This window comes from Protomyctophum bolini, assembly GCF_963924005.1.
Source record: "Protomyctophum bolini genome assembly, chromosome: 2".
In the NCBI taxonomy this organism is placed as follows: domain Eukaryota; kingdom Metazoa; phylum Chordata; class Actinopteri; order Myctophiformes; family Myctophidae; genus Protomyctophum; species Protomyctophum bolini.
Genome location: NC_137863.1, coordinates 18,394,907 through 18,417,775, shown reverse-complemented (window position 1 = coordinate 18,417,775; position 22,869 = coordinate 18,394,907). Strand labels below are relative to the sequence as shown.

General features: G+C 43.1%; 1 protein-coding gene across 1 annotated transcript in view; it reads right to left on the bottom strand.

The window, feature by feature from the left end:
- Positions 1 to 1,440: 1,440 nt before the first annotated feature.
- The window catches only part of adamts9 (ADAM metallopeptidase with thrombospondin type 1 motif, 9), an 81,483-nt gene continuing 60,054 nt past the window's right edge, over positions 1,441 to 22,869 (bottom strand). The window contains exons 29-39 of the mRNA XM_080782404.1: positions 21,426 to 21,599; positions 16,910 to 17,110; positions 10,988 to 11,158; positions 10,219 to 10,413; positions 9,398 to 9,536; positions 8,164 to 8,258; positions 7,266 to 7,360; positions 6,841 to 6,974; positions 5,110 to 5,201; positions 3,705 to 3,809; positions 1,441 to 1,545 (exon numbers count right to left, since the gene is read on the bottom strand). Of these exons, the coding sequence (XP_080638530.1) occupies positions 1,447 to 1,545; positions 3,705 to 3,809; positions 5,110 to 5,201; positions 6,841 to 6,974; positions 7,266 to 7,360; positions 8,164 to 8,258; positions 9,398 to 9,536; positions 10,219 to 10,413; positions 10,988 to 11,158; positions 16,910 to 17,110; positions 21,426 to 21,599 (1,500 nt within the window). The 3' untranslated portion in view covers positions 1,441 to 1,446. The remainder of the gene's footprint in view (positions 1,546 to 3,704; positions 3,810 to 5,109; positions 5,202 to 6,840; positions 6,975 to 7,265; positions 7,361 to 8,163; positions 8,259 to 9,397; positions 9,537 to 10,218; positions 10,414 to 10,987; positions 11,159 to 16,909; positions 17,111 to 21,425; positions 21,600 to 22,869) is intronic.

The following is a 22,869-nucleotide window of genomic DNA, read 5'->3' as shown; positions in this document are numbered from 1 at the left end:
TGCCTCTCTCTCTCTCTGTGTAATTAGTAGGCAACGGTGCAACACTATCTCTCTCTGTTTCTAGCACAACAGCGCCACTTTTGCCCCTACTGCTACTCATAGTCACATAGGTGAGGAGTGAGGACATTATACTCTGAGTCTAAGGGACGGACGGACATTGCTGTGGTTGCACCACTAAAAAAAAAAAAAAAAACATAATGTGATAATCTCAACAAGTGCATTATGGATTCACGACAGTACTACAGTACCTACCAACTTGTGACAATTGTCCAAAAATGAAGGCACATTTTGGCAGGTAATGCATACATTACAACAAAAAGTCACTGTGTGTGGTATTTGCTTTTGAAAACAGAAACCTTAAATTATCTTACAATAAAAAAATAAATGTGGAGTATAATAAATAATTCATTATTATTAGTTTTTGTTACCACAAATATGTACAGTACTTACAAAAAAAAGATGAATTTACATTTTATACACGTTGGAGGGAGAGTCAGGTGTAGTAGGCGGAGCCCCATCAGCTGTAGCACCAATGACAAGGAGGCAAGGGGAAGGGGGCGGGACATCCTGACATGACGAGCACCTGAAGAGAACTTCCAAAGAGATGGACACAGATTACTATGGACAAAATGCAGACCGTGGCCATCTTACCATACAGTAAGTTAATGGAAAGGTGCTAACAAGGTACAACTTCCCATAGACAGCCCATTCATCCAAACAGAAAAGTCCTATCTGATTGTATTACACAACATCAAACTCACCAACATTGCAGCTGTACGAAAACCTTGAATTATTCTCTTTCTATCCTCAAAGTGTTTGTTTCATAAAAATCCACTGTAGACATGTTATGAGTTACTTTCTATTTGAAAATAGCCAAGCTCACAATTATTTTGATTTAATACCAGACTTTTACTTTTACTATTTCTACATTGCAATATTGATACTTTCACTTAAGTAAAATAAATAAACAAATAAACAAAACGTTTTTCCACCAAGAGTAAGAGATACGTTGGAATGAATAAGACCGCTCAGCACCTTCTTAAAATAATGGCCTAGTACTTTGAGGAAAACTATATTTTTTCCTGAATCAGCTCTTCGAGACACTGGCCACCTGTGGTAAAATCATCTGTATCCTAATTGAAAAGATCATGTTTTTCCCCATAGTTATTTCAAGAGTTATATAATATGTTACTTTTCATTTTCTTTTTCGCCTACAGTAAGTCACGTTAATTGTCAAGTTGTGAAAAAGTTTTAAAAAAAATAGCCTGTCTGGAGAAAGTCAGTTATTCCACAAACATTCAGGTTTATAATTGCCCAAGTCAAAACACAAATTGGCCTATTAAAGTAATGTAATCCTCTTGCATTACTGTCATATATTGTTATAAACCTTTTAAGAAGGTGACGCGCACTACAACACGTCACATAGTCACGTACCTGTGAGATGGCTTAAATTTGGTCTGCTACTTTCACTGGCAAGCTGGAGCCAGAGGACGGAGTGCATTTGCCACAATAGCCTCCACACATTCCTGTTACTCTGCTGCCATCCTGTGGGCACAAGAAGAATCGCATAGTAATTAACAATTTGATTCTATTGCAGGAAAGGGTGAAAATAATAATTTAAAAAACCTATATATTTGATCACTTCCAGACTCAGACAAATTAAAAAATAAAAATATGGAGGAAATTAGAATGATATAGATGCTGAGACAATCTTTTTTCTTCTTCTAATTCCAAGTGTCATCAATGTATAACGGACAAATGTATTCATGGCAAAGACTTGGTCTTGTCCGTGGACATTTTTAGATTTTCTTTTTTAAACAGCATTATAATGTAATTATTTGGATCCCAATTATATAACTGAATGCCAAGTCTCCAGGTTCGGGTTCAGAACACAGTGTCAGTATGGAACTTATTTACTACGACACTATGGCATATTATGAGTCCATCTGGTACTAGTGGTTCTCAAATGTTTAATTTGCAAGGACCCCCTTAAATCTGAGTGGACCCTTAAGGCTCATACATAGTCTGGATTTTCGGTGGTGAGGTGACCACCGAACTACAACATGACGTCACGAGCCGCGGTGAAGAGCAAACCACCGCCACCGCCCCAGCTCTGTTTTTACTCACCACCGCTCAATGTTATTTCAGCTCCGGTGGACAGCTCACCACCGGAGCGCTGGTCACCTCACCACCGAAAATCCAGACTATGAATGAGCCTTTACGGGTCCTTTTGTTTCCATGTGTACACTAGCAGAGTTACAGACTCTTTCAGGGCTAGCTCTTTTGTTTCTGGTAATATCATTGTCCACTCATTTTGTATGTCCATGGCAAAAATGGAATTTTAATAAAAAATGTCCACCACAAGCCAGCTGGTTTTTGGGGGCTTTTTATGCCTTTATTGATAGGGAACAGTAGTCCGGCTGGTTTGGCAGCCTAGGTGCCAGACGGTTGAACTAACTGTCCGGGGCTCCGGGCCTGGTGTTGACATTTTTAACAAAATACAAATGTCATGGCACCACCCCTGGCTAATTCCCCTCGGGGGTCGCCACTCACCACAGCGGATCATCTGTTTCCATATGATTTTATTGTTCTGTGATTTTCCTCTGGCACTCCATGCAGCCACCTGTCCTGCATGTCCTCTCTCTCTCTCTCTCTCTCTCTCTCCTGTTCTTTTCATGTCATAAAATGTTCAGATTAATTGAATATGTAGTGCTTTCTTGGGTTGTAAATCCTCTTAGCAGACTTTTGCCTTTTTCTGTAAACTGTCAATGAAGTATTCAATCAATCAATCAATCAATCGCATCCATAAACCTCTTCCTGGCATCTCCATCTTCTCCCAGCGTACCTCTCATCCCTCCTTTGCACGTCAAATCATTTCTGATCTTGTCGCTCCTTGTCAGACCATAGAGCTTATGTATTTATCACAGTTTGGCCGGAGGAAAATCCTCTCATTGCAATGTTTTTGTCCTGCCTTTGTTATCTCAACAACTGTTCTCTTTGCATTGCATAAAATTCAAATAGGCTTCCGCCAGCCAGGTATAGGGAACGCAACTCTCTGAATACCAACAAGGGAGATGTCTAATCTCTTACACTATTCACACACGCATTCAAATGAAGTTGAAGAAACAAAAGAAAAGCACTATCCAATCCCACAACATGAAGAGCAACCTAGCACTCAAAGCAGTTAGTCTCCTCTCATATGGAGGGCTCTCCCTGTTCCACTGACTTTGACCTGCAGGTCTTTTAAGCACGGCTCTCTGACTATGAATTTCAAGACTGTGGACACTTTCTGCTAACCCCCCACCCTCCCTCCCTCCACCCACTCTTTTATTTGCCATGCCAAAAAAGCACTCGCTCAGTTTGATCTCCATTTCAAAAGCAGGAGGGAGCGCTTGAGAGAGCAGCTGTCCAATAAGGACTCCTCTCTCAGCAGGTACTTGAGGAGCCAGAGGGACTTTGGGTCCGTGCCCAGACAGCCCACTGGAACCAAGAGGACAGGCCAGTGTGTGTGTGTGTGTGTGTGTGTGTGTGTGTGTGTGTATGTATGTGTGAGTGCATGCATGCGTGCGCTAGAACAGTGACTCCCAGCCAGTGGGCCAGGGCTGGTGGGTCACGAAGACGTCAACCCATTAAGACCTTGAGGGACGATTCTACACATGCCTTAGAAATCAGTTTTTGCTATTATTAGGGTACCGTTGCAGTACCTGTGACGTGAGGACGTCAGCCACCGCATAGTTTCCGTGGGAGATCCACTGGGTCTCCTCAGCCACCTGGAAGCCCGTTCCTGAGAGGTTGATCCTAAAACGCCCCTGAGAGAGACACACAGACACAGAGAAAGAGAGATAGAGATAGAGAGAGAGAGAGAAAACTTCAGTTACTATACCTGAGTCTAGACTATATATATACTATACTCATTTTGATTATTATTATTACGGATTAACCACTTCAGCCATTACACAGTGGTGTACTGGTATACTTTGACCATTTGAAACTTTCAAAAGATACTGTATACATTTTAATAACATGGGACATTCTGCATAATGATTACTTTTACTTTTGGTATTTTAACCCATTCTGAACGGGAACCCATTTTGGTGTTAGCATCATGTTATGCTTCAGCTATTGAAAAATAGCAGATCTACAAGCTCATAGCGCGCCACCGAGTGGCGCGCTACGAGCTTGTAGGTCTGCTATTTTTGAAAAATCGAAGAACGACTGACATTTTTTAGAATCTGATCTCAGGTCAGAATGGGTTAATCAGACCAGTGTGCGTCCAGTGGAAACCTCGTATGAATCTGATCTCAGGTCAGAATGGGTTAAGTATATTTTGATGCCAATACTTTTGTGCGTTTACTTACTTAAGTAATTGTCACGACCAGACGTTTACTTACTACTAATAGTATTTCTGCGTTGAAATATCGATTATTTTTACTTAACAAATGTGAGTACTTCTTCCATCACTGAGGCTAATGAATTGAAGGCACATTTTGATGGTAAGCAGCGTCGTTGGGTTTCAGCCAGCTCTCCTCCTCGAGTGCTTTGGAAGCAACGCGGTGAGACAGTGTGTGACAAAAAAAGTGAGGGTAAAAAAAAAGTAGGCGAAAGGATGTCTGGAGACCTCCTTCTCATTCCCTCACGGTTTACTGACTTTCCCTGCCTGCATGTCAACACTTAGGAGACGCAGGTCATCTGCGCCACAGATTGGGAACGTTCAGGGAATGGAAACGAGGAGGAGTGGTGTGTGGGAGGAGTGTGGGAACCGCTGGCTCAAATAAGGAGGCACATGAGGACAGCCAGGCATGCATGCATGCAGCACGACCACAGTGCACTTGACCTAGAATTCATTCCAGACCAGTAGGTTCTCATCAAACCTTTTCATGTCAAGGAAACCCCCCACATGAATATGGATTTGACCGCAGACTCTCCATCTGAAAATGTTTTGTGCCGCAGGGACCCAATACGACTTGTATTGTGTTGATAGAATGTTTTGAAATTACATTCTCAAATGTTCACATTTTGTTATAAATGTAAATAACGGATCTACAGAGTTTGTAGTAGATTCCGCAGGCTCTGTGAGAATGAGTATGAGAAGGTTCCTGCAGTCCTCACCTGTGGACAGCGGGCGGCGCTGTAGCAGTCTCCAGCCGTGGCATAGGGGACCCTGTGGCCTTCTCGTGTAAATGCAAACTGCCAGTCTGTAGCTAAAACGTGGAGGGAGACAAGATCAAAAGTGACATACTGTACAGTGCATGACAACCGCTCTAATGCTGCGTCGGTCACACTGGCCGCTACAAAACACACAAAGATATAAAACATTGATGTTTGGAATTGTGTTTTTTGTGCTCCAGAAGAGAAGATGTGTGTTGAAAAAATCAAAATGATTTAAACACTGTCAAGATTGTTCAAATAGCAGATGTACAAACTCGCAATGAAGCAAGAAGTGACACTGACTGTGACATTGTATATCTGCTATTATTGAAATATCTTGTGTTTGAAAGATTTTGCTGGGGGGACCCCCTGAACCCCCTCAGGAACCCCACTTTGAGAACCACTGACACAAAGAGATGCCGTGCATCTGTTGATCAACACGCTCGCTGAGCATCAAGCGTGCATCTGCCGAGTAAGAAAAATATAGAGGAAAATAATATAAAGCCTGATATGAAAAAGCCCTCATTACAAGCAGGAACTGTGTGAAGAGGGAAGAAGAGTGTAAATGGTGAAACAACACTTGTTTGATACTTTGGACACGTGTTGGATTTAGTATGTCGCGTCTCTGCCAGACTGCCAGTGTGAACACTGGTGTGAACGCAGCGTAAGAAGAAACATGGCGCTTGCGAGGTCAAGAATGGACAAATAAACGTGTGTAATAACCATAGAGCTGTAGGTAATGACAGCTTGCGTCGTCCGTAATGATGACAGCAGTGCCGCACTGTGGTTTTAAACCTAAATCCGGTCTTATTTTTAGGGTCAACCCGAAAAGGCAGTGTCAGTAGAGAGAATACCGTCTACTTAGCGCAAATTCTGTCTAAAATCCCCTGGAGCCTTTTAATCGTGTGTTGCCTAAATGATCCTTGGAGACATGTTGAACCCATTAACCCTTGTGAGCGCGGACATAATTAAATGGTGATGAGAGACTCTTAGGAACGGTCTTTAGCGATTCAAATGTGATTTAGTGAGAGTGATGATGTAGATCTGGTGTAATTAATACCTGCATGGAGTGCTACCGAGCCTGTGTGTGTGGCTCTGTGTTTGTTTGTGTGTGTATGTGTGTGTGTGTGTGTGTGTGTGTGTGTGTGTGTGTGCGTGTGTGTGTGTGTGTGCGTGTGTGTGTGTGTGTGTGTGTGTGTGTGTGTGTGTGTGTGTGTGTGTGTGTACCGAATGTGAGCCGCACCTTAATTATGAGCCGTGACTTAATTTACCTCAATTCCAACTTAAGTGAGTGGGCACGCCCATGTACGCACGCACACGCACACGCACACACACACACACACACACACACACACACACACACACACACACACACACACACACACACACACGTGCACTTTGTATTGCTATACTTGTGAGGACATCAACATTGTAGGATGCAAACAAAAAAAAAACAGCAGATTGACAACGTGTTGTGAGCTTATAGACTAGTTATCTTTTTGGTAAAAATCATGTTTAACTCGAATTTTGGTGTCTAACCCTCGGTCTTAGGGCTCAAGGAATGCGACGATGTGATAGTGCATCAGTTAATTAGTTATTGTCAAATTCAAGATTTTTGACGTATATTCCCTCCCAGCTACCATGTTAGACTCATTGAAAACACGTTGTGAGTGTGAGTACCATGCAACTCACTGATGACGTGCATCTTGCTGAGGTCCAGGCGGACCTTGGAGAAGGTGGACAGTCCGGCGGCGGTGTAGTCCCTGCGACACTCACAGTCCTCCTGCCTGGAGCCGTTGGCCGGACACTGGGTCGGGTCCGTCAGTCTGCATGGGGAAGAGGAACAGTTAAAGCACTGCTTCTCAAAACCCTTTCCTGTTGTTTGGCCGTGGTGGAACCCACATCTGAAAAGTATTTGTGCCAGGGACCTCCAGAAGAGAGGATTTATGTTAAACGTATGCAAGATTATTCAAACATGTCCAAACATTTTAGGTATTTAAGAAACTTTCAAAAACAGCAGATGTACAATAGTAATATGGCCATACCATACCCTATGCTACAAACAAATGCTGAAGGTTCATTGACAGAGCAGAACCAGGGACTTATGTGCAGTTTACCTGAAGCCATAGACCTCAGAGAAGTTCTCTCTCTCCCCAGTGGTCAAGGTGATGTACTCCAGTGGCCTCTCTGTCTGCATTCCTGCACAGTACACCTGTGGATGACCAACAGGGGGGGGGGGTGGCAGGTGCAAAAAGAGACTAAGTAGAGGAATCTTTGCCATCTTTTGCAATTGCAGATAAATATAACCTGTTTAATGCTTTATGGAACTCTGCCCAGAGCCTTTCATAGCCGTGAAAATGACCCTTTCCCTCCACCCGCTTCGAATGTTATCTTGAATGTTAATCAAGAAAATGTCCGTGATCAGAAGTTTGGAATAGAGCCAATGATAATCAGACATAAAGAAAACGTGGAAGTGAAACTACTGACACTTTAGGGAGCACTTGCTTTTTGTGACCGTGACCTACTTTCCATGCTCCCGAGTCCCGACTTGTCTGCACCGTCCTTGCGTGCACTCCAAGTGAACACAGCCGAGCGCCATAGTTGAAAACAACGAAAGTATGGCCAACATGGTCATATTGGCCATATTCCAATGTCTTGATAACGGTTGATAACGTGTATTTAATGCAGTGATAACATATGAATCTGTTGTCCCCTCAAGGGTTCCGGAAAAATGTCTCCATAAGTCACGTTTTGTACATTTACTTGAGTTTGTATGTGTTGTTGCAAGCTTTCACTATACTACATTTCAAATAGAAGTTCTATACATATAACTCCTCTACGTTTCTAGTAAGAGACTCTTGAAGGTGCAGGTGAATACTTGAGTATTTAAGTAGCCTATATCATGTCCAGTCAACACTGATACCCTTACCTTGAGTGCTTTTAGTGAAAACAGCAGGTGAATACTTTAGTATTTAAGTAGCCTATATCACGTCCAGTCAACACTGATACCCTTACCTTGAGTGCTTTTCCGTGAACGCTGAGGAAGTAGTGTCCGTCTGGTACTTGAGTGTTCATACGTTGGACGTCTTCACAGCTGCTGGGCAAATGACCTGCCAAACAAATATAGTGGAACTAAACAGGAATGTCATGAAAGGTTCCGCATAGATAAAAAGATAAATGGTTACACCAGCACCAACACAGCACGCACACAGAGCGGAAATCGCTCTGGATGTTTAGAGCAGGGAATCAGAAAGGTTCCCGGTCAAAGTCTCACAAAGATGCTAAACTGCCTCCGATGAGCAGGTTGTTGTATTGCATGGTTTCCTCCACCTAAACAGGAATTAGCTTCTGTTGAGCTCCAAATTCAGTACCACTCTCTACACTTGATAAAACTGACCTGTAAAGAGCGCATTTGGTACACTTTTATTTCACTCTACAATACTCGATTTGCCAAACAGATTTGAGCTTGTAGATTGGCTATTTTTGGCGAATGTTCAACTTCAAAGAACTTTATTTTTCCTTTCGGAAACTTCTTTTGTGCAGTGGTAAAGACAACAACAGAGATCACAATACACACAAACACAGATACTATATAAAAGATCATAAAAACGACTTTTTAAGAGGAACTACTTAAAAGCATATCCAGAATAGGGATGCTGGAGGGTTCAAGTGGTTAACAAAAGTTGCATTTTATGTTTTATGCATAATCTATATCAATCACAATAATATTTGCCACAATAATTATTATTATTATTATTTTTGGATATTCTACTGTTTAGAGTTAGACTGATGTTTTTTTTATCTAAAATCCTTAATTGCCTAATTATCTTAACAGACTATTAGTTCCTAAAGTTGGCCATCATCATACCCTTTCTCAAGACTACTTTGTTCTAAATCCCCCATGCTAATTCTGAACTGGGTAAGACAGATTTTCATTACTACGCCCCTCACTGAAGAACTTGATCGATTTAAAAGATTTGTAAGGAATACTTTGAGATCTAGCTGTACTTGGTCATTCTGAAATGACTATTATCTTGTAATGGATTTGTGTTTAAATTGCACGCTATGTTAATGTAATCACCTTGTTGTAATGTCTCAAATCACAAATACTACCTGGTCTTCAGATCATGGGAAACCAGAAGAACTACGGTATTTAGCTCAGGTTATTGCACTGGCGGGCAGGATACTGCGGCTGCAGTTCTGGACAGGTCTGTGTTTGGGAGCAGCCGTCCATGATGTGTGTACTCACAGCTGGGGTTACTGCAGGCTTTCGTGGCCTCTGGCCTGACCTCCGCAGCGCACAGACTGCTGCTGCCGCCCTGAGTGGCGTCGGCCGTGACACACTGCACTGTCCTCTCCATTACTCCCTCTCCACAGCTCACTGAGCACTGCACGGAGGCACCACAACAATGGGAGAGTCAGGAGAAATGTGCTGCGTGGCAATGTGGAAGAATTGACCCAAAGAACCCAGATTTTTACTCTTGACGTGTGAAGGCATTTCAGTAAAGTGTGACTGACTGAAAGAACTATAGGAACAAAAACAACTAAAATGTTGGTTTAAGTTATGTCTGTATGTATCTGTATAATGTCTTTGAAGTCTGAGTCTGAATATAATGCGTTAAAACATAATGTAACATACATTCCACATAATATGGGTGGAAACCATATTATGTCCAAAATGGTTACTTTTCAGGATTCAAATTCAAAAGCAGCAAAAGAGTTCAAAAAGTGTTTCTTCAAGCCACGTTTTGAGCTGGCAGATATGCTACTTTTGTTACTTTTTGTGCGACGCTGTAGTATGATCAAGTAGGGCATTAACTTATGAAAAAACCCCACAAAAACTTGAGAATATGCCGATGAGAGGTTTCTGCCCGACAGCAACGATATGATGTTTTCTCATGACACACATTCCTGACACACCTGTCAAACACACCCATTGTTATGGAAACAAAACATGGATGTGCCGCCCGACAGAATACTGACACATAATGACAAGGACCACATTTCAATGATGCCTCCACCATATGAAATGAGATTTCATAATATGGAGGAGCCCCTCCACTCACTCACCGGCCCCCAGATTCCAACCCTCCACTCCTGCGAGGGCTGGCACGGCTCCAGGCTGCACGGCATGTAGCTCTCAGGGGGGGTTCCGGGGCAGTCGGACGAAGACTGATGGCCGTACTCATAGTTGTCATTCCCGGCGTGCACCTCGCTGCAGGAGACCAGGCGCCGGCGGTAGCCAGGACCACAGGTGACCGAGCACTGGAGACCAGAACAAACACATGACAGGGATTTAGTTTCACGTGACTTGGTCTTTGTTTTTTTATTCCAATGTGGTTTTGTAACTCTTTTTTCACCCGGGTCCAATTGCCTAAGCTGGAAACCTGGGCACTACTGTCCCTCTGCCAACCTGGGGAGAGCCCCGAACTGAGCTCATGCTTCCTTAATGCAACAGGAGTGAGCAGGCCGCTTCTTGTCACCTGACAGGGGGGGGAGTTTCCCCAGTAGGAACGTATCGTGTGGAAGCCGGAACACGTTATTCCAACCAGTTCCTTTCTCCTCGATGAGGTAGCTGGTTTTCCATTTTAGAGACATTTCTGTTAAAGTCCTCTATGAGGTGCCCCGTTTGATTTGTGGAAGGCAGTATAGGGACCAGGATTACTGCATTATTTTGTGAGGGTATACACTACCCTATGACACGGGGAGAACGGTGAATCTGTCCTGAGAGATTAAAATAATTGACTACCTCCAAACAGAGGTAGGTGACTGGACTGCACAGACTGTTCGCTTTCAACCATGTCTCCTTCAGTCACCTCGTTAATAAAATGTATCTGACCTCGGTCCAGTCCCCGGTGATCCAGATGAAGTCGCAGGCGTGGGAGTTGCAGCTCTCGGAGTCTGCAGGTCTGAGCTGGTTCATGCAGTACAACTCATGCACCTCGTCCTGATCTTGGTCCACACACTGCGGCTCTCGCTGTCGCTGGCCCGTCCCGCACGACTTACTGCACTGGAGGTGGCATAGGTAGGGAGAGAGAGGATAAAAACACACTGCACTGGAGGTGGCATACGTAGGGAGAGAGAGGATAAACACACACTGCACTGGAGGTGGCATAGGTAGGGAGAGAGAGGATGAACACACACTGCACTGGAGGTGGCATAGGTAGGGAGAGAGAGGATGAACACACACTGCACTGGAGGTGGCATAGGTAGGGAGAGAGAGGATAAACACACACTGCACTGGAGGTGGCATAGGTAGGGAGGGAGAGGATAAACACACACTGCACTGGAGGTGGCATAGGTAGGGAGGGAGAGGATGAACACACACTGCACTGGAGGTGGCATAGGTAGGGAGAGAGAGGATAAACACACACTGCACTGGAGGTGGCATAGGTAGGGAGAGAGAGGATGAACACACACTGCACTGGAGGTGGCATAGGTAGGGAGAGAGAGGATACACATCAACGTTTTTCAGCTTTACACACAGTTATAACTAATAATGTTCCTATCCGGGCCTACAAAATTGCAGGCCCGGACTGACCAATGGGCTTTAGGTGCTGCAGCACAGGGCACCAACCTTGGGGGGGGAATCAAATGGCGGGGAGAAAGTGAAAGAAGACTGAACTACCACCGACAAAACGGTCCCGGGAGGCACCGAAACGGGTTGTAGCACCGGGAACCAAAAAGGGTTAATCCGCCACTGCCAAAATGTCTATAGGGCTGAAGTGGTTGTAGTGGAGTAAAAGCATAATATTTGTCTGAGATTGGATTGAAATTGGAAATACCTCATCAAAGTATAGCACTTGAGTAAATGTACTTCATTACTTTACATCACTGCCTACAGCTTGTCCATTCTCTTTGTTTCAAATAGTAATCTCAGCAAGGCAGACGGATTCTCCGTTAAAGTGGGTGACAACATTATAACACGAAAAGATGAAATTACCTACCTAGGTTCCATCCTGGAGGCAAATCTTTCCGGTGATAAAATGACCACAAACGTAATCAGATTCCTGTACAGGATCTCCTCACTGGTCAAAAAAAAACCTTGATGACCCTAACAGGAGCCATTGTACAAGGTTTCTTCGAATATGCATGCAGTGCACCTCTTGGTACCACAGCACCCTTAAAACAAGGCTCCAGACTTTCCAAAAGAAACTGGGTCAGGCTACTACTTGGCCTCACTCCCAGAACCCACCTCACCCCTGCCCATTTTGATAGGCTGGAATGTCTTAGGGTTGACAACAGAGTACAGCATTCTGCAATGCGTCTGGTCCAGAAGATTCGCTACACCCCCAGATACCCATGTACGGCAGCCGACAGGCTTCTTTTGTTAACAACTGGAAATTTGGTAAAAAAAAAAAAGACTATATTTTTTATTGGCCTAAAATATTGTCTATATACATACATTCATGAATCCACTTGATGACCGGCTGAACGTATTGGGCAATCTTTTTTATAGGGGTTTCTTATGACCCTATCATTAACATCCTATGGCTGGCAAAAATGTCAAATTTTCCTTTTGCTTTAAGTAGCATGTGACATGTCAAACTAGGGGTTTTTCATGATTTTAAATCCATTCCAAGCATTAGTTTTGCACAAAATACACTCCTTGGGCTAAAAGCAGCCATAGCCACTTGCCCAAATGTGCCAAACATGTGCAGACCTCATCACATTTGTCATGATGTATATGGCCGTTTTTATTTTGTGCAAAACTAATGCTTGGAATGGATTCAGAATCATGAAAACCCCCTAGTTTGACATGTCACATGCTACTTTTAAAGCAAAAGGAAAGTTTGACATTTTTGCCTGACAAAGAATGTTAATGGTAGGGTCATAAGAAACCCCAATAAAAAGATTGCCCAATACGTTCACCCGGTCAGCAAGTGGATTCATGAATGTACGTATATAGACAATATTTTAGGCCAATAAAAAAGACTATATACCAAATTTCCCACCCGTCCACCTCGGCTGCTGGACTAATGTATGTACCTACCTAGATCCTTAATCACTGATAAAAAAAAAAGAAAAGTTGAAGCGTATGTCACGGAACCCATGACTTACACTGGGTGTATAGGCCACTCCTGGTGGAGATATGAACTCCGTGGAGCGTCCCTTTCTAGTTGTGCTGCACTGTTTATTTTGACAGTGTCTCACTGTCTTTCATGTCTGTGAGTTTGACAAAATCTCTGCAAAATGATCAGCACCAAATGTCTTAGGTAGGTCTTAGGTCAGTAGGCCAAAGAAGTAACTCCTTTTCTTTCATGTTTTCTATTTTTGAAAATCTTAACTTTTCAAAACTTTTTATACTGGGAGTCAGTGGTTGTCAGATTTGGGCAAAAACCATAAATATGCACATTAGACACCGTGCTTCACATGGAAGCCATGCCCATATTATACCCTGTCTTGTTTTTGCGTCTTCATTCTTATTAGCGATCTGAAAACCATCAACACGTGAGAACGTGGACGAGCCATGTCAAAACAGGAGATAAGAACAGCTAGGAGAGGGAAGGCCGGGAACAAATGACCTGACCAAGTAAAGACAGGCGTTTATGAAGCTTCGGGAACGCTCCTCCGTCACGTGTCACTGTTGACCTTTTGTAGTTTGGAGTCAGATTTGGAACAAAGATTTCTTGATGTCAGTGAAGACGGCTGAAGTGCACGGTTGTGTTTATGCTGTGTGTGATGTAGCCCTCGCCTCTACCACATCCAGGCCCGTGCATTAACTCAAGTGTGTTGACGATTGAGTACAGCACAGTTGGTACGGTAAAGTTCAGAACACAGCGTGGAGAGCCTTTCGCCTGCGTCATAAACACTTGGCTCTATTACGAATGTGGCTCACGACCAGCTGGTCTTCATCACTCTTTATAAGTTGAAACACTGTCAAACAACTGAAATACCTGGAAGTGTTATTGTGAACTGAGCAGTCCTGTGCTCATGAAGAATGTACGCCAGAGCATTGAGGCACTAAGGCGGCATGAGGATTAGAAAATGTTCGCACACCGAAGTGTATCAATTAAAGTTAGGCTACCTAAAACGTATGAATTAAACAAACTCTGAACAGTGAACCGTTTGGGTAGAGGAATGCTTTTGATTAAGTGATTTTTGCCTCACTAAGGAGGCAAAAATCTAAGGATGGTGATGTTTGTCGGTCAGTCAGTCTGTCCCCGATTTGGGACAGACTTGGTCTTTTTGGTACCATGCAATGTATCCGGAATCTAGGTGGCATTTTGATTTATTGATTGCACAATGAGATCTTTGTGTGAATGTAGAATCCACAGAATTTACTAAAATATTATGGATATGTTGTTTTGGGACCAACACTTTGCTCGACTGCCACAGAATTTGCAGGGCATCTTCATGCACAGCATCTTAATGCTCCCACAAAGATATCTAGAAATGTAATGGGCAGATTCCCATGACACTTGCTGAGTGCATTCACTCAGTGCATTCAAACTCATTCACCCACCGTTTCCCAAACAGTGGGGTTGGGACCCAGTTGTGGGTCACGGACACATTTTGATGGGTCCCTTTATTTTTGTTATATTTAGTCCTGGGCATAACGTTAAACTGCTCCGTTCGAGAGTAACGGCCCGGGACCCTCGACTGTAAACAGCCACAAAAGAAAGACAATTTATTGACCAGAAGTAGCTCATAACATGTCTACGGTGGATTTTTATGAAACAAACACTTTGCAGATAGAAAGAGGACAATTCAAGCTTTTCGTACAGCTGCAATGTTGGTGAGTATGACGTTGTTTAATGCAATCAGATAGGACTTTTCTGTTTGGATGAATGGGCTGTCAATGGGATATTGCACCTAGTTACCACCTTGCTGGCAAGATGGACGCGGTCTGCATATGGTCAATGGCCTTTGGCCCTTTTGGCCAAACGTTCCCAGTTGGGTGTAGGGAGCAGTACGGCCTCTAGGGGCTGCTAGACAGCTTTTTTACTCTTTGACCCTGTTTGAAAAAAATCCACTGTGATTTTGTCTGCCTCATTGTGGTGGTCAAATATAGAAATAGATTTTATGGTACAAAAATACTCGAGATGGAGGAGATATTGATTCTCACGCATGCACAAAATATTCTCACTCTGTACCAGTAGCGTGAGCCTTATTTCTTGGGCACATTTCCTCTAAATGCACTATAATGAATGCAATGAGAGCACAATTAGATTTTCTTCTCAAAAAGTCTAAAAATAAGCACTGAGTGGTCTGTTTGCTGGCCTAGCTGTTTCCCCTTGTGCTTCTTGAAAACATCAATAACGTGGCTATTGTCAGATTAACTCCCAAAACGTTGTGAGCGCCTGCAGGTGAACTGTCTTAATTAACCTCCAGCTGTGCTTGGCAGAGTGCCCAGAGGGCACTTGGTGCTACTAATTAAACTTTCCAAGTTCATTCACGCTGCTCGCTGACCTAGATTGAGAATCATTTGAACATGCCACTTCAGTCGGTTTATTCCTAGAAACCACAACTTCACAAAAATATTTGCCGATAAGGTCGAAGGAGAAGGCGTGGAAGGCCAATACTTCTAGGTAGTCTCTACAGGCTCATTATTTTTGGTAACAAATATCATTCCATTTATATATGGCTGTGTAGGTCTAGAATCTATATAGATCGATCATTCTCAACCTTTTTAAATTCAAGGACGCACAGTTTGATATGCATTACACTGCATCCGCACTGCCATTAGAATACTCATTCGATCCCCCACAGTTAGTGTCGAAGTGTCCTTGAGCAGGACTCTGAATCCCTAATTGCTCCCGATGTGCATGTTAGTGCCTTGCATGGTTTCCTCCGCCATCGGGGTGGGACCCCCGTAATCATGTTTATTTTTATTTTTTATCTCTGGGCCTATAATGCTCAGTATTAATTTAACGGGTGCCCCATCTTGAAAAGTAGATCATTGGTTCTCGAAGAAGGGTCCTGGGACCTCCAGGGGTCCTTGGGGGGTTCCAGGGGCAGGGGGTCCCCAGCAAAAGTAGTTAATACAGCATCACAATCATTTTAACCACATCCACTACTATGCATGTACATGTTGGCTATTCAAAAAATAGCAGATCTACAAGCTCACAACGCGCCACAATGTCCCTGGCAAGGCACGACAAGGCAACAATGAAAGGGTTTGAGAGCTGCTGATCTCGATTTAAGTTCACCTTGGAAAAAAGATATCTGATTTTCATCACGGGCAAAGCAACAGGCATGTTTTTCAGCATGCAGCTCTGTTCAGTGTTCCACCCCCCTCTCCCTATCCCCCTTTTTTTCAAGAGTTGTTTGAAAATAGCAGATCTTGTAGATCTGCTATTTTCAAACAACTTGCAAATATATGATGCATAGTAGGTTTAAAGTGTTCATATAGCCTAATAGTATTCTTTCTGGCTTATTTTCATAGACCTGGTTGCTTATTTCTCTCACAAAATCTGGCAGCACTGCCCCCTGGCCTCCCCACAGACAGACAGCCAGACGTACAGCCAGTCAGACATACAGCCAGACATACAGCCAGCCAGCCAGAGAGACAGACAGACAGACAGCAACCAGCACTGCATCTGTCCTGCTGACATTGCTCACACTCCAGTGGAACACCACAAAGCTAATACTCCTCGCATGACTTCAACAGACATGTACAACTTTTTTTTCCCCCTCTCCTTTCTTTTCTTTCTGTCTTTTTCTTTTTTCTTTCTTTCTTTCTTTCTTTCTTTTTTGACTACCGCCAGGCACACAATAATTATGTGGTCCAATGCTGCTGCTGCTGTTGCTTGCTTACCGGCTGCCACTCTCCCCCTCTCCAGCGGTAGCGCGAGGGACAGTCGGTGGCGTCGCCACCACACTTCTGGCTGGATGCCGGGCGGGACACCCGGGGGCAGTCGGTGGTGCTGCCGTCGTCCACCCCCTGCGGGCTGCGGCGCCCTGCGACCTGGCAGAAAACGTCTCGCCGCTGTATGCCGTGGGCGCACGATGTCGAACACTGAAAGAAATGGCAATTAACAGGCAAGATGAAAATTACCTTTTATTCACTCAACTTTGTTCCATTTGTTCTTAAAGATAAAAGTAATTTTTAACCCATTCTGGGCGGGAACCCCTTTTAGTGTTTCAAGCATTATGTTATACTTTAGCTATTGAAAAATAGCAGATCTACAAGCTCATAGCGCGCCACTGAGTGGCACGCTATGAGCTTGTAGGTCTGCTATTTTTTTTAAATCGTGAAAATGTGGTGGAAATCTTTGAATATATATTCTTTCAGAGCGAATGTTTTTAACTCAAATCTTTGCTTCTGGGGGGTCCCTGGAACAACATATTTTCAGATGGGGGTCGGCGGCCAAATACATATATTTTTGGGAGTCCTTGACATGAAAATGTTTGAGAACCACTGACATAGAAACATAGGTTTTTCAGAAAACTGTCTTGAATTGATTTAGAAGATATTTGTAGAATCGATGGTAGGTCTAAATGGGTTAATGGTAATATTTGTGGTAAGTTTAATGTAAATGTGATTAAAATGTGCCTATAAAATATATATGTCCTGATAATGAAGCAGAGTTGAACAAAATGGTGACAATTGCCTGACATGTTAGTATCCAAGCTTTGGGCTATTCATTGCTACAGTATAATGACTGTACTGTATTTTGTACAGTATCGCAAAATTCTATTTAATCAACCAATCTGGTTAACAGTAATAGCCCTGAAACATTAAGTGAAAGGCTGTCAGAGAGGAATGCTCTCTGTCTGAACATGCGGTTCTTCCACAGAACACTTTTAATGAGACAGAGGAGGAAGGGAGAGAACCAGATAGTTGTTCATTTAACTCGGAGTACATATTCTAACTTTTTGTGTTCATTTTTGTCTGTAAATGAACGCCCTACTTGATCACACTACAGCATCGCACAAAAGCATCAAAAGTAGCAGATCCACAAGCTCATTTGTTGTTTTTTAATTTGACTCCTGAAAAGTAAAAGCTTGGGAGATATGACATGAGGTTTTCACCCAACCAAGGCAAAATGTAACATTTTGTTCACTCTCTGAGTTACAAATGGGATAAATTATCACATTTTACTGTGCATAGTGGATGTGTGAGACATTTTAGATAACAATGAATCTGAATTATTATAATATAAAAAGTTTTGTGAATGTAGAATCCACAGAATTTACTAATATGTCTTGCTTTTCTGTCAATTTATAGCCTTAAAGCCATTAAGGATAAGGAGGAGTGAACAAATGGCATGATGTGAGTGCCAAACTGCTTTGCATTTACGCTAATGGACTATAATTTTGCATTTCTTCTCAGCACATTAATTCTGGGCAAACGGTGAAATGCTGTGGATAATTCTGAACGTTTATCGCGTTTTAATAGCTTGGACAATTACTGCAGTGCATTTACAGTGTGTGAGTGTGTGTGTGTGTGTGTGTGTGTGTGTGTGTGTGTTTGTGTGTGTGTGTGTGTGTGTGTGTGTGTGTGTGTGTGTGTGTGTGTGTGTGTGTGCAGGCATGCATGGGTGGCCTAATTAATAGGCTACTGTCTGTTCTTGTGTTTTTTCGGGTGGAAACCTCATTAATATGTCCAAAACTGTTACTTTTCAGGATTCAAATAAAAAAATAGAGATCTGCTACTTTTGATGCTTTTGTGTGCCGCTGTAGTATGATCAGGTAGGGCGTTAATTTATGGAAAAAACACAAAAGTTTATAAGAGATAAGAGGTTTCTGCCCGACAGCGACATCATAATGTTTCATTGGAACGTACAGGGAGGTTGTAAACCATGTAACAAGCTGCCTTGTTATAAATGAATGAGAGTGAGAGAGAGAGAGAGAGAGAGAGAGAGAGAGAGAGAGAGAGAGAGAGAGAGAGAGAGAGAGAGAGAGAGAGAGAGAGAGATCCGATAAGGGGGCAATTGTAACAAAGATTGAGGTGGACACCTTGTTATAAATTAGGTTTTAGGTGATATGGTGACCACCGTCCACACTGAAAACTACAACATGACGTCACACTGCAGTGGTAAGCGACTCACCGCTCACCCAAACACATCTCTCTGTTTTTACTAACCACTGTTACGGTGGTCACCTTATCACCTACGAGGCTACGACTGGAGTATGAATAGGCCCTTAGTTACTTCCCACTACTGGTGAGTGTGTTTCTATAATGGTGTTTATATTAAGGTGAGTGTTTTTCTATTATGCTGTTCACCCACTGCCTAGATCGTCTTTTGGTGTCTTTTTATTTATTGATTGCAAAAGGTTTCATAACGCTGTTCTGCACGCGTCTTATAACTCAGGTTGCCGTGCAAAAAGTGAAAAGTCAGCGTGCTTATGATGTCTATGGGAACAGATGGTTTAGAATCCATTTAACTAGAAATATTCTTCCAGGCTGCGTTTTTGACCAAAACAAGCTTGATTTGCGGCTCATAACTACAGCGCTTTTGATCGCCGATTGGCGATTGCAAAATGTAGCCTATGTTTTGGGTGAATTCATTAAATAATATTCGTGGGATGTGTTACATTAAAGCAATAAGCTACAAGAGGTGTGAGGTTACCGTGTATTTTATAATGGCTGAGAGGCGTAAACAAAGAGGTGTGATGTTACCGTGTATTTTATAATGGCTGAGAGGCGTAAACAAAGCTACATGTGGGAAATCAGAGGCACGTCTCCATTCAAATGGAGAGAAAACAAATCAACTGCGACCATTGGTTCATGAGTTTAGGAGCCGTGGAAAAGAGCTTGTTTTAACCAAAAACACAGAATAAAGTTTTCTGAATCAGATAACACTAGGGCCAGCAGAGATTTTCTTTCCACTTCCAGTTCCTTCCGGTTGTGTGCGTCTCCTAGCAACCAAGGATCATTCAATCTGCTATATTGGGGGAATTTTTGAAGAAACACAAACTCTGTGAAATGGGCCAATCATAATGACTATGGATACGGTATATATTTTGACTCCAATACTTTTGTATTTTACGCGCAATTTAGAATAGCCCATACATAGGCCTCTTTTACTTATACAACAGATTATGTCTACATTGTGGTATTGCTACTTTCACGGTCACCTAATAAGTAAGTGCTCCTTCCACCCAGTAAGTGCTCCTTCCACCCAGTGCACAGATGTGTTCCTTCTCCCGCTACCAAGCTGTGAAGAATTAAAACTGACAAGAGGAAAAAAGCCTGCCGGTCTGGCAGCACGAAGAACAGCCGACTGGATACTGAGAGGTTTTCTTGCAGGGTCAAAGAGTTCGGCTGTAAGGGTTCCAAAACTTCTCAGGCTGCGACTCCCCAGAATAATCAGATTCGAACTGGGGACCACCGCGACCTGACAAGCACTTGGAATTGAAGGCATCACATTTTAGTTTGACTCGGGTCCACAGTTGAATATCGCCAAAATAGCCAATCTACAAACTCACAGCGCCTCACATATCGGCTATTTTCACAATGTTTGGCTCTTACTTATGTAATATTTGCCAATTTGGTATTAAAAAGGTTTTAACGGTTATTCAATTGTATCCTTTATTAGAAATGTTCAGATACCCTGTATACACTTATACTGTATGCTGTTTTTCTTTTACTATTGACTGAGAAAACAACGTTGAACATTATCACCCATTAAAACCGGGAAAGCGTCTGTGTCATTTTAGACTATAGCTATAGCAGCATGCACTACATTGTTCAGAAAACTCTTAGGATTTAGAACAGTGGAGAGTCCACGTTTGTGCCGTGCTGCGAGCTTATACGTACATTTTTTTTTAACACAAATCTTTTCTTCTGGGGGCCTCTGGCACAAAGAATTTTCAGATGGGAGGTATGCAGCAAAGTAGGCTACATATCATTTTTAGGGGGGTCCTTGGCACAAAACAGTTTGAGAACCACTGATTTAGAAGGTATTTGTAGAATCGGCCACCGCCTCAGGTCTTAATGGGCAAATCGTGGCTGTGAACCCCCCATAAAACAATCATATTTGAACGGGGGACAGAGGGGTCCCCCGTTCACCCCACTCTTGGGATGAGGCATTACAGTTGCAGTTGGCATTGCAGTGGAGGCATTACATTTTTGTTTAACTTCGTTCCACAGATATATTGTGAAGGCTTTGTGAGCTTGTAGATTGGCTATTTTCCAAACGTTTGCCTCTTTTCTTACATTAATTGACAATTTGGCCAATGTTTGACCAGTTTTCATAGTATAGTTTGCTGATAACTTTTGATGCAGTACTGCAGTCTTTTTTGTTTGTTTTAAAAGTCCTTAGATTGTCACTTCACTGTCATCTGGGGACCCACCTGGGGGTCCCTACTGCTCTACTGTACTGTACCTCTTCCCAGTTGCCGGTCTTCCACTTGGGACAGCGACCCCCCCGGCATCGTCTCTGCCTGCTGGGCTTGGAGGACGACAGGCGCTGGCAGTGGTCCTCCGGGACGGGACGACCCGACCGGGTCACGCAGCTCACTTTGCGGGTCCTGAACCCACGGCCACAGGACGCCGAGCACTGCATGAGACAGATAGGGCCAGAGAGGTATAAAGCAAAGGGTTAAACAAGAATGACTCGGTCATAATTGCCAGCTGCAGCAATCTCTCGTTTATGAACATCTATAATCAGTTTGTGTGCCTCAGCCTCTGCCTCAGCTCACAGCTTCACATTTGCGGTGTTCAGAGTATGCAGCCAATACGGCTTCACGTTGCAGTGTTCAGAGTATGCCGCCAATAGAGCGTCGCAGTCCCGCAACGCTCGAGAGACCCGGAAAAGAGATCGTCGTTCATTTTCCTCATAGACTTTTCAAAAAGTATTTATTTAAAGACGTTTACGCCGCAGACAAAGCCAACTCTTGACGTGACAAATCATGACACAATGTTTTGGGCCAAACAAAGAAAAAAAAGTATTTGTTTGGTCCAAAATATTGTGTTTGTTGGCTTTGTACGACGCTTATAAGGTCTTTAAATAAATACGTTTCGAAATGTCTATGGGAAAAATGCATTGGGAATTATTTTCTGAGCCTGGCGTTGTCAAGAAAGGGGGCGGGACTGCGACGCTCTATACGACTTCACGTTGCGGCGTTCAGAATAGAGGCAGCCCATCATGAAAAAGTCTCCACTATGGTTGCTAGTAAAGGTAGATCAACATGTTGTCCAACATGTTTTCAAGTAGCTGGCAAAGAAAATGAGAAAAGAAAAGAGTGACCCGATAATAACATAAAATATAGCTTTGGTGAAATGTCTTCATGAAGGATTATGCAAATGAGTGCCACATGGTCAGAAGTTTGGAATTAAAGGGACAAATTTTTGCAAAAACAAAATATGTTAATGACGTTTAGAAGATTTAGAACACTGTCCTGGGGTCTTTATGTGTGTAATATGTGGTTTTAGATATAATATATCTATCTTTATATATTAAAAAAAACGAAACCCCAGCTCCTTAAAGCCCCGGAAGCGACATCTGGGCTGGTCTTTTGCTCGCGCATGTGGTGGCACCCAGACAGACAGACAGACAGACAGACAGACAGACAGACAGACAGACAGACAGACAGGCGGGCGGGCGTTGAGCGATCCAGAGTGTAGAGTAGGAGAGTAGCGACACGCTTTGATCTCGCCGCAATGCGGGAGCCTAGGCTATAATTCCAAACATTGCTCCTATGGCTGGAACTATCCCATTGAGATAGAACGATCACGTCCGCATTCCATTGTTACAATGGGAGTCAACGCTAGTGTCGCCACTCTCTTACTATATTACTCTGGACCGATCCACGTGGCGGACCAATGGG